This window comes from Ranitomeya variabilis, chromosome 2 (assembly GCF_051348905.1).
Source record: "Ranitomeya variabilis isolate aRanVar5 chromosome 2, aRanVar5.hap1, whole genome shotgun sequence".
NCBI lineage: Eukaryota > Metazoa > Chordata > Amphibia > Anura > Dendrobatidae > Ranitomeya > Ranitomeya variabilis.
In genome coordinates this window covers 276912977-276925466 of record NC_135233.1, presented here as the reverse complement: position 1 = coordinate 276925466, position 12490 = coordinate 276912977, and the positions used below count along the sequence as shown (strand labels likewise).

Here is a 12490-nt window from a genome sequence, read left to right as displayed (position 1 = left end):
AGGGCAATATTACTCTCCCACTGTTTTTTTATGTATTTTTTGTTTTTTCAGGGAGACTTTAGAAACCCAATAATATTTAAAAAAAAAAATAAATAGGCTTTCTATGGCCCACTGAATGAGAGGGAGAGAGGTGGCACACCCAGGAGTCAAGACTGGCACACAAGCTGAAAGGGCAATATTATTCTCCCACTGTTTTTTTAGGTTTTTTTTTTTTTTTTCAGGGAGAATTAGAAACCCAATAATATTTAAAAAAAAAAAAAAATAGGCTTTCTATGGCCCACTGAATGAGAGGGAGAGAGGTGGCACACCCAGGAGTCAAGACTGGCACACAAGCTGAAAGGGCAATATTACTCTCCCACTGTTTTTTTAGGTTTTTTTTTTTTTTCAGGGAGACTTTAGAAACCAAATAATATTAAAAAAAAAAAAAAAAAAAATAGGCTTGCTATAGCCCACTGAATGAGAGATAGCACACACAGCAGTGGCACACAAGCCCTGACTGAGGCCAATATTTTTCTCCCACTGATTGATGTAGTGTTTTTGTGTTGAGGTAGAATTTAGAACACAAATCACGGAAAAAATAAATAGGCTTTCTATGGCCCACTGAATGAAAGGGAGAGAGGTGGCACACCCAGGAGTCAAGACTGGCACACAAGCTGAAAGGGCAATATTACTCTCCCACTGTTTTTTTATGTATTTTTTTTTTTTCAGGGAGACTTTAGAAACCCAATAATATTTAAAAAAAAAAATAAATAGGCTTTCTATGGCCCACTGAATGAGAGGGAGAGAGGTGGCACACCCAGGAGTCAAGACTGGCACACAAGCTGAAAGGGCAATATTATTCTCCCACTGTTTTTTTAGGGTTTTTTTTTTTTTTTCAGGGAGAATTAGAAACCAAATAATATTAAAAAAAAAAAATAAATAGGCTTTCTATGGCCCACTGAATGAGAGGGAGAGAGGTGGCACACCCAGGAGTCAAGACTGGCACACAAGCTGAAAGGGCAATATTACTCTCCCACTGTTTTTTTAGGTTTTGTTTTTTTTTCAGGGAGACTTTAGAAACCAAATAATATTAAAAAAAAAAAAAAAAAAAAAAAATAGGCTTGCTATAGCCCACTGAATGAGAGATAGCACACACAGCAGTGGCACACAAGCCCTGACTGAGGCCAATATTTTTCTCCCACTGATTGATGTAGTGTTTTTGTGTTGAGGTAGAATTTAGAACACAAATCACGGAAAAAATAAATAGGCTTTCTATGGCCCACTGAATGAAAGGGAGAGAGGTGGCACACCCAGGAGTCAAGACTGGCACACAAGCTGAAAGGGCAATATTACTCTCCCACTGTTTTTTTATGTATTTTTTGTTTTTTCAGGGAGACTTTAGAAACCCAATAATATTTAAAAAAAAAAATAAATAGGCTTTCTATGGCCCACTGAATGAGAGGGAGAGAGGTGGCACACCCAGGAGTCAAGACTGGCACACAAGCTGAAAGGGCAATATTATTCTCCCACTGTTTTTTTAGGTTTTTTTTTTTTTTTTCAGGGAGAATTAGAAACCAAATAATATTAAAAAAAAAAAATAAATAGGCTTTCTATGGCCCACTGAATGAGAGGGAGAGAGGTGGCACACCCAGGAGTCAAGACTGGCACACAAGCTGAAAGGGCAATATTACTCTCCCACTGTTTTTTTAGGTTTTTTTTTTTTTTCAGGGAGACTTTAGAAACCAAATAATATTAAAAAAAAAAAAAAAAAAAAATAGGCTTGCTATAGCCCACTGAATGAGAGATAGCACACACAGCAGTGGCACACAAGCCCTGACTGAGGCCAATATTTTTCTCCCACTGATTGATGTAGTGTTTTTGTGTTGAGGTAGAATTTAGAACACAAATCACGGAAAAAATAAATAGGCTTTCTATGGCCCACTGAATGAAAGGGAGAGAGGTGGCACACCCAGGAGTCAAGACTGGCACACAAGCTGAAAGGGCAATATTATTCTCCCACTGTTTTTTTAGGTTTTTTTTTTTTTTTTTCAGGGAGAATTAGAAACCCAATAATATTTAAAAAAATAAATAAATAGGCTTTCTATGGCCCACTGAATGAGAGGGAGAGAGGTGGCACACCCAGGAGTCAAGACTGGCACACAAGCTGAAAGGGCAATATTATTCTCCCACTGTTTTTTTAGGGTTTTTTTTTTTTTTTCAGGGAGAATTAGAAACCAAGTAATATTAAAAAAAAAAAATAAATAGGCTTTCTATGGCCCACTGAATGAGAGGGAGAGAGGTGGCACACCCAGGAGTCAAGACTGGCACACAAGCTGAAAGGGCAATATTACTCTCCCACTGTTTTTTTAGGTTTTTTTTTTTTTTCAGGGAGACTTTAGAAACCAAATAATATTAAAAAAAAAAAAAAAAAAAAAAAAAAAATAGGCTTGCTATAGCCCACTGAATGAGAGATAGCACACACAGCAGTGGCACACAAGCCCTGACTGAGGCCAATATTTTTCTCCCACTGATTGATGTAGTGTTTTTGTGTTGAGGTAGATTTTAGAACACAAATCACGGAAAAAATAAATAGGCTTTCTATGGCCCACTCAGTGAGAGATGGCACACACAGGGATGGCACTGTAGCAGAAATGCCAATCTTAATCTCCCACAAAAAAAAACAAAAAAAAAAAAAAAACTGTCCTACAATTACTATCTCCCTGCAGTAATGTAAGCCAGGTATGGCAGGCAGCAATAGGAGTGGACTGATGCACAAATTAAATAAAAAGTGTGGACAAACAAAAAAGATAGCTGTGCAGAAAGGAAGGAACAAGAGGATATGTGCTTTGAAAAAAGCAGTTGGTTTCCACAGTGGCGTACACACAGCAATACAGCTATCACGGAGCCTTCTAGGGCAGCCCAATGAGCTACAGCGCTGAGAGAAAAAAAAAAAAATTTAGCTTCCACTGTCCCTGCACACCGAAGGTGGTGTTGGACAGTGGAAATCGCTGCAGCACAAGCGGTTTGGTGGTTAGTGGACCCTGCCTAACGCTCTCCCTGCTTCTGACGAAGCGGCAGCAACCTGTCCCTAAGCTCAGATCAGCAGCAGTAAGATGGCGGTCGGCGGGAACGCCCCTTTATAGCCCCTGTGACGCCGCAGACAGCAAGCCAATCACTGCAATGCCCTTCTCTAAGATGGTGGGGACCAGGATCTATGTCATCACGCTGCCCACACTCTGCGTTCACCTTCATTGGCTGAGAAATGGCGCTTTTCGCGTCATTGAAACGCGACTTTGGCGCGAAAGTCGCGTACCGCATGGCCGACAAGCACAGGGGTCGGATCGGGTTTCATGAGACGCCGACTTAGCCAAAAGTCGGCGACTTTTGAAAATGATCGACCCGTTTCGCTCAACCCTACTGAGAGCTACATAACCCTGCCCACAACACTCATTGGCAGCTTTCTGTGCATACTGTGCATAGGCAGAAAGCTGCTAATCAGTGATGGGGGCAGGGTTATACAAAGCTCATGAACATGGAGGATTACATGGCCACATGTTTACTAGGGAAAATATCTTGCTGATAAAACTGTGACTTTATGAAAACTACACTAAGCTGTCCAGTAAGTGACATATTGTTGGAATCGGGGTCTCCGTCTCTCAGATTAGGTGGCAAAAACCTGGTGATTGATTCCCTTTAATACTTATCTCACGTGATTTTACCAAACTATTACAATGCATATTAAGATACATGACAATATATAAAACCCACATACAGTATACCATGACTATAATGTGAATGTGGACAGAATCCTGAACTGGTCTAAGAGAAAATCAAGTGTGATTGCAATCTAATGCAATTGTTCGAGAAGAATGTCGGGCACCAATTTCTAAGGCCTTTTTTAGTGTCTGAATGACCCATTTAGCTATTTCACAACCTCACACATAGAAATTTTCAGGGTGGTGCAAGATCCAAAACCTGTATTAAGCTTTCGAGGACAAGAAGGAATGTCAGCACTCACCCAGTCAGCAGGTAAATCAGTCCATTTGTCCATTTTTATTTTCATAACATCCTGGACAATATCCTAACGAGCGGTAGTGCTAATATTGCAAATGCAGGTGCAGGGATTTCAGAAGAAAACGTGAGACATGGAGGACAATGACCGTTTCGTGCTTCAATAGCGCTTCTACAGGTCCAATATTAGCACTATGGCACTTTATGAAATTGTCAAGAAAATAAAAATGGACTGATTTACCTGCAGACTGGGTGAATGCTGACGTTCCTTCTTCTCCTTGAAAGCTTAGTGCAATTGTTCTGGTTTTTTATAACCCTACAGTCAGTTCTCAAGATCAGTGGAGTCCCAGCTAATAAATCACAATTGATCAGTTATATTTATTAGCCATTTTGTTAAAATTCAATTCTAAGACCATTCCAATAATGACTGGTTGTAAAATGTAACTAACACCACTAATAATATTCTTCCAGAAGCTGTGAAACTGCAATTTGTTATGAGACACAATATGTTAAATGCAAGCTATGGATAGGAAAATAAGGTTTAATGCTCTGAACCTCAGGAGCTTCCAAGTTCTGAAGGAGCAAAACATGGATTTAAGTTTATTTGCACATAATTACCTGGCTTATCTCTGCTGTCAGTGCCACGGCTCGGGGCCGATAGTATGATGATACAGAAGATAGACAGTCCCAGTCTTACTGCACTTATTCTATGACATACAGGATAGAGCTTCTTCGCGGACTTCATGTCTAAGGACATTATATCTGCCACCAATATGTCCTTTCTTAGTAAAGGTCTTCTAGCTCATGTGTAGAAAATAAATCTCTGGATCCAAACTAGTTAGTATGATAGTTGTCTTTAAGTCAATGCGTACAAATGCCCTTCTTATCATTTGATCTCATGAGTTTGTACATCTTATTCGTTTCAGTTTCCTTATTCTTCTTTTTCCTGCCACATGAAAAACCCCTTCGACTCATTTCCTGTTATTTAAGCTTTTGTGCTACCTGAATCACCACATGAGATGATTGAGTTAAAACATTAAGTTTGGACTTATAATTCTAATTGCATTTACTTATATGAATAAAATACGGACAAGCGCCTAAAGAAAATCAACCATCAGTAAGCGTGCAATAAAATGGTTCAAGGCAAAAAGGAAGGCGGAAAAAAATATTCTGTCCCTTTTATTTAAGAAAATATGTATTTTCTCCAATTTTGTAGGAATACCAAAAAGTCATATTTTACAATAAGGAGTATATACTGAGGAGCATTTACCCTTTTATAGTGTCTGTACATATAAAAATGTGTGTATTAAATGGAATTTGTCAGCAGGTATTTAACTATGTAATCGGAGGGCAGCATAATATAGGGCAAGAAAGCCTGATTCCAGCGATGTATCACTTATTGGGCTGCTTGGTGCAGTTTTCATAGAATCCCTGTTTTCTCTACTGTAGGTGTGGCAGTGGTCAGAATGTGGAGCTGTGTCTAACCCTGCCCACACCACTGATTGGCAGCTTCCTTTGTACACTGTCAGCAATCTGCCAATCATTGGCGGGATTACACAGATTAACAGGACTGGCCTGCACAAGACACCTAGTTCTCTAGTGATAATCTCCTACTGATAAAACATTGCTTTTATTGAAACTACAGCACACAGCCTAATAAGCAACACATCCCTGGAATCAGGCGCTCTTGTCCTATATTATGCTGCTCTCAGATTAAATTGCAGAAACCTGTTGATAGATTCCCTTTAAGTCTTATTAAAATCATGTTAAGCTGCCTTACTGGAACAGTGGCTATAGTGAGAAAATTAAGTACCGTATTTTTCGGCATATTAGACGCACTTTTTCCCCCAAAAAATTGTGAGGAAAATGGGGGGTGCGTCTTATATGCGGAACGCAGGCTTACCGGCATTGTGGCGGCGACAGAGGTGCGGGCATGATGTGGCACGGTGAGCTGTATGGCGTGAGCAGGTCCCATCCATATTTGAGGTGAATCCGCGGCCCGGTATTGATGGAGAGCAGCAGCGCTGGTGAGTTACGGTATTTTCCGGTGGCGGCGGCCATCTTGCTGAGGCCGCGCGTGCGCAGATTCACTACTCTGCATCCCAGGGCTTCAGGAAAATGGCCGCGGGAGGCCGCGCGTGCGCAGATGGAGATCGCGGCGGCCATTTTCCTGAAGCCCTGGGACGCAGAGTAGTGAATCTGCGCACGCGCGGCCTCAGCAAGATGGCCGCCGCCACCGGAAAATACCGTAACTCACCAGCGCTGCTGGCCAGTGCAGGTACAGAACGCCGGGCGGGGGGAAGGTGGCCCGTTATTGTCCCATTGTTCCCCCGTGGCTCCTTTGTGTAGGGTAGGAGGGCGCACAGACATGGCCGGGACCGGGGAGGTGGCAGGACGCCGGGCCCCAGCAGCTGGCACAGCACGGTGTGCCTGAGAATGGAGGCATGTGCATTGCTGAGGCCGGCTCTGCTCCTCCGTGGCCTGTGTACACTGTGTGCTGCACATGGCTGCCCCCGAGCAGGTGGCATTCTCGGGCCAGCACCACGCTGCAGCATTGTACGGCATGCGGAGGCATCTGTGTGACATGGTGGCACTGCCATAGGGCACAGGCCGAGGGTCCATGCAGGACTAGGGGGCATAGCTGCCAGTTACAGCTGGGTGGCAGACAAAACCCTCTTTCATGAGAGCCACCCATGCCCGGTGGGAATGACACAAGGATGTGTTGTTTGGGCTCATTCCCTGTCATTGCCCATCTGCAGTCTGTGTGCTGAGGGGGCTTCATCTCCCCCCTGGTGGGTGCGGGAGAATGTGCTGTCTCCACACCATCCCCATCATCAACAGTAAGGAGCAGGCTGACAACTGCGCCAGCCAGGCACAAGGGTTGTCAGCGGTGGAGTACCCAACATTGGCATATCACTGCAGAACTGGACGTGGCATTCTGGAGCCGTGGAAAGCTGGCGAATGTTTTCTGATTTTTTTAAATGCTTTTTAAACTTTAATTTCTGATCAGTGCATCTCTATAAAATCAAGACGTTGGCTGCACTCAAGTGGTGTTATGTGTGATCCATAGTGGCAATATGTGTGATTGATAGTGACATTATGTGTGATGGATATTGGTGTTATGTGTGATCAATAGTGGCATTATGTTTGATCCATAGTGGCATTATGTGTGATCCATAGGGGCGTTATGTGTGATGGATAGTGGCGTTATGTGTGATCCATAGGGGCATTATGTGTGATCATCCCACCGCACCTCAGCATCACCTCACCTCTGCCACCACCATGCCTCCTGTGACCCTGCTCTGCCACTGCCTGCCCTCAGGTAAGAGATCTTAAATTCGGACAATAAGACGGACCCCATCTTATAAAAAAATCTTTTTTTCTGCATTTTTCACCCCAAATTTGGGGGTGCGTTTTATAGGACTGTGCGTCTTATATGCCGAAAAATACGGTAATGTTCTCTCTGTAATACTGACTTTCAGTCATATGGGTGGTGCAAGGGGCTGATACAGTCACTGCTCACTATATATTGAGTGCAGCTGCATCCACTTCCCTTCACATTGATAAACAGTCTGTTCTGTGTGCATTGTGTTTGTGTGCAAAGCTGGCTGTCAATCAAAATGCTGGGCAGTGATTATACCTGTTCTCACAGTGTAGTGAGTGTAACAGCTCCCTGCACCATCCCGATCACTGAAAGCGAGTGGCTGCAGGGAGAATATAAGTACTTTTTATCCCTGTAGCTGCTGTTCCAGTAAAGCAGAAAGGCCTGATTTTAACACTATTTACCTGCAGATTAACCCTGTATCTGCAGGTAAATAGTGCTTCTGAACATGACAGATTCCCTTTAAGTAAAAGCTGTAGTTTTTGTAAATTTGCAACATAACCTATTCTTATGGGTTTTCCTGTTGCTTTTCCCATTATGTTGAAAATGTCTAATAACTAATATTAATAATACAATTGATTATTTTGTAAAGTTTTTTTTCTTATAGAAAAATATACTCTGACTTCCTTCATTGGTGGAATCTGCAGTATATGAATCTTTAAGGCTGTGCCCATGTCAAGGCAGTGAAGTGTCATCTCCATTGGAAGAAGGATCTGAGAAACAGACTGGAAGTGAAAATTTGTTGTTTCATGTTGAAAAAGGGCGGGTACTATAGGAAATCAGATGCAGTCCAGTGGAAGCTTAGACCTGTATTTCACTAAAGGTGCTTTCACATTGCACTTATCTTCTCATTGTTGGTGCATACATCTGAATACTATCTTGCAGGTGGGTATGGGCTCAAGCCCCAACGGGACCCACAAACGTGGAGATAAACGCAGTGTGAAAGCACCCTAACTCGCTTAGCCAATGACTATCAGGAATCAAGCCTTAAGAGATAGATAAAATAGCAGAGGGCAAAGATCCTGTGTAGGAACTTGGTACATAGCAATAAATCATATTTTCTGGATTTACTTAATAAATCTCTGTATAAGTGATTCCTTAATGATACTGAGTTTAAAGCCCATCATTCTTGAAGGCTAGAATATTTTGGACTGAGTCTAAGATAGGGTGGACGCCTGGTTTCTGTTACACCTAACTAGGTAAAGTTCTCTTAAAGGGAACCTATCACCCCGTTTTTTAAAGATTAGATAAAAATAGTGTGAAATAGGGGCAGAGCTGGGCTTTACATTAGTGCCTTTTTGGTGCCTTTACACCCCCGTTAGGCTGCCGAAATACCTTTGTGAAGTGGCCGTTTTGTCCTGTCACTCAAGTTGGTCAGGTCGGATGGGCGTGGTCACAGCGCTGTTTCTCCCCCAGATCAGGCTCATCATTACGTTGGTGGCGTAGTGGTGTGCGCATGTCCAAAGAGAAGATCCACTGCCCAGGAGATTCAAAACAGCGCGGTCTACGCTATTCGCCGTTTACCGGTGGGCGCGGCCATCTTTCCTGTGGCTGCGCGTGCGCAGATGGAGCGCTCTGCTGCCCGGGGCTTCAGGAAAATGGCCGCCGCGATCTCCATCTGCGCACGCGCGGAATCCCGCGGCCATTTTCCTGAAGCCCCGGGCAGCAGAGCGCTCCATCTGCGCACGCGCGGCCACAGGAAAGATGGCCGCGCCCACCGGTAAACGGCGAATAGCGTAGACCGCGCTGTTTTGAATCTCCTGGGCAGTTGATCTTCTCTTTGGACATGCGCACACCACTACGCCACCAACATAATGATGAGCCTGATCTGGGGGAGAAACAGCGCTGTGACCACGCCCATCCGACCTGACCAACTTGAGTGACAGGACAAAACGGCCACTTCACAAAGGTATTTTGGCAGCCTAACGGGGGTGTAAAGGCACCAAAAAGGCACTAATGTAAAGCCCAGCTCTGCCCCTATTTCACACTATTTTTATCTAATCTTTAAAAAACGGGGTGATAGGTTCCCTTTAATCCTTAGATGTGTCTATTAGGTAGTAGCACCTCTTGATTGTATAAGGGTGCTAGTGACCACCTCATATATTCCAAACCTGGCTAGAAGGAAGCAGTCAGCCTACATGAAATTAAGTGATGTCAGTCCAGGAACAGACATTGGCTTGGGAGCTTCCAATATATCCCCATTCGCATTATCACTAGAGCAGTAAACCAGACTCTCTTGGGCCAGCATTTACTGAAAACAATTACTGGATGTGTTCCTGTTTGATCTTCTTCAATTCTTTGGGATCCTTGGTGGGAAACACATCAGCTAGCTGGAAGGTACATGGAATTGAGAACACATACAGAGCACACGGCTGATTGCCTTTTAAGAGGGAGTAGAAGCGGCGAATCTTCATATTCTTGAAAGTGATGAAAACCACATTCTTTGCATTTTTGCAGTTGTCAATAGCCCCCATGCTTCATGATCTGGAAGAAACTATTTTGATCCAGAGACCATTCCTACGAGAGGCACTGACTGCTACTTAGTCCAGTAGAATATTGGATCTCCATCTGATGTACACAGCTGAGTGCTGCTGCAGGTTGGTTTCTGCTCAAGAAATGGTTCCATTTCTATTAGAAAAGCTATGAATCAAGTGCCGTCCTGGCAATTAATATAGGACATTGTCACTACATTGTCATTACTAGATCCTGGCAGCTCACCTTTGGATAGATGGCTGAAATGAAGCAGAGATCTCTGTACTGTCCTCATCTCTCTAAGGTTAAGTATAAGCAATGCCTCCGTAGTGACCAAATACCCCTAGCTTAGGGGGAGAAATTTGTAGGCATAGGCTCTAATAAGAAGTGGCTGTTGTCATGAGACCCATTATTATATCTGACAAAAAGATATTGGTATGAATTGTCATATATTTTTTATATCACCTAGGATGGTGTGTAATTTTTTAGTTTGAAGAGAGCTCGTCGTCAAAAAATACAAAATATAAATCCAAAAATGATCCTATTGACGAAGTGTCTAGATAATAAGTTGTGAGGATCTCTGCAAAATTTGTCTTTATCAACCAGTTGTCTAAACAGGGAAATATAGTTAATACCATTTCTCTCAGACCAGACAAAACTGCAGAAGCAATCCTGGTAAAAATAAGAGGGGCTAACAATATCGCACAGGGAAGCAAAGCGAACTGCGGATATTATAATCTTGGTTTTAATACAGACTTCAATGTGCAGAACGTTCAATAGTCTGGGGACATGTAGATATGCATCCTATAGTCCTATGGTTGAGTGAATATTATCTCCTAGTAAAATTAGGACACATCAGGTAAACTCTGTACAGAATCTCTTTCAAAATTAACATGATCCAGGATCAGAGATCTATGATGGACCTTGCCTATGATTTGAGTTTGAAGAACTAGAAACCTTAGAATATACTCCTGAGTCTTTCATTTTGCAGAACCCCTTATGTGAAGAAAGTCAGGGATAGGTTTTTTAGCAATAGCTGTTTTAAAGAAGACCTTCCAGATGTTGTTTTTTTTTCAGTAACTGTCTGGAGGACCTAAAGACTGCTTTATACAATAGTCATATTTTGTTATGTCAAGTATCCAGAGATTTTGCTTTTGGAGAAAGTTATCTGTCCACAGGTATTACAACAGAAAACCTATTTACAATTGGAGGTAGTAACTCTCTACCATGGATTTTCTGAAGTTTAGCAGGTGCTCACCACACTCCTGGTTTGAGAGTCCCTGCATAAGGTTGACCGCTGGCTTGAGTACTCACAGTAGAACTCCAAATTTCACAGAAAGTCAGGAACCTAGATTAAAACTTTTATTATTTATTAATAATCATTGGATAAAATCCAACATGCTAAAAATAAAATCATAAATGCAGCTAAAATACAGGAATATAATCTAAAAAATAATACTAAAATCATGTTAATGACCCTACAAAAAATCATGCCATTAATTTAACAATAATGCATCATTGCTCTCCGTAAATTTAATCCAGAGGGAGAGGATGTCGTGTTTAAGGAGGGGTTTTCTGGTGTCCCTACAACAGACGTTCTTTGTCAAATGCCCATAAACTGCTGACTCTACCATAATAAGCATCTGTAAAACATTTTGCAGCATTGGAAACGGCGTTTATTATATGATTTGTCATCGAGATGTTCTAAAATTCTTCTCTTAGGAGGATGTGTTGTGCATCCAATGTATAATAAATTACATTCAGAACATGCAATGACATACACTACATTAGATGGACTAGAAGTGATTTACGATAGATAATAGTATACTTTGTCCAATTTTCCCATTTAATGGCAAATCCAGAATCGATCATTCAGAGTCATGCGCAGAGAATGTAAAATGAAGATTAAATTCTTTATTATTAATGAACTCCATGAATGGCAGATACCTTGCTATCCCAAAAAAAGAGCAAGTCATCGATGTGTCTGCCATACCAATATATATATGATAGAGAAAATGATTATCAACACCAAAAATGGTATTCTCACGCCATCAATGAATTTTAAAGAAAATGGGAATATTTGACTTTTATAGAATCACTCTCTTTTTATGATAGGCAAAAATCCTGTCACTTGTAAGACATAATACTTCAAGTTCTCACCATAATTACTATATTTATCCATGCGATATTTAAAGGCTTGAAAGGCCAGAGTTTGTGGGATAGAGCTAGAGAGGATGGAGACATTGCAACTAAGCTAACTAAATTCCTATTTTATTTGATGTCATAAAGTTGTCTGAAAATATCTTGGGTGTCAATTTCTCCAGCCACGACTCGTCTGCAGAGTATACAACTAAGTCAAATTTGACTTCTTACATTTCCAGCACCGTCCTCTTCTATTCCCAACCTACAAAAACTCCTCATCCTACTTATACCCCAATAATGAGCCTGTTGCTTCCATATATGTCTCTATTACTGCACCTACTGAGTGGCATGATAATAATGCCTTCTTTTAGTGCTCCACATAATAGTGCCCACCAGTGTGCTCCTTGCAAAATAAAATGCCCCTTTGTGCCCTCAAGATGTTAAGATTGCCTCCTAGAAAATATTAATGCTCTCTGTGAATGCACTAGAAAGCAATAGTGTCTC

At 41.9% G+C, this 12490-nt stretch overlaps 2 protein-coding genes across 2 annotated transcripts in view; both read right to left on the bottom strand.

The window, feature by feature from the left end:
- Positions 1–4898, bottom strand: part of IL2RG (interleukin 2 receptor subunit gamma) — a 109617-nt gene extending 104719 nt beyond the window's left edge. The window contains exon 1 of the mRNA XM_077284985.1: positions 4609–4898. Coding sequence (XP_077141100.1) covers positions 4609–4747 — 139 coding nt within the window. The 5' untranslated portion in view covers positions 4748–4898. The remainder of the gene's footprint in view (positions 1–4608) is intronic.
- Positions 1–12490, bottom strand: part of FOXO4 (forkhead box O4) — a 291021-nt gene that overhangs the window by 118457 nt on the left and 160074 nt on the right. The gene's annotated exons all lie outside the window — the stretch shown is intronic.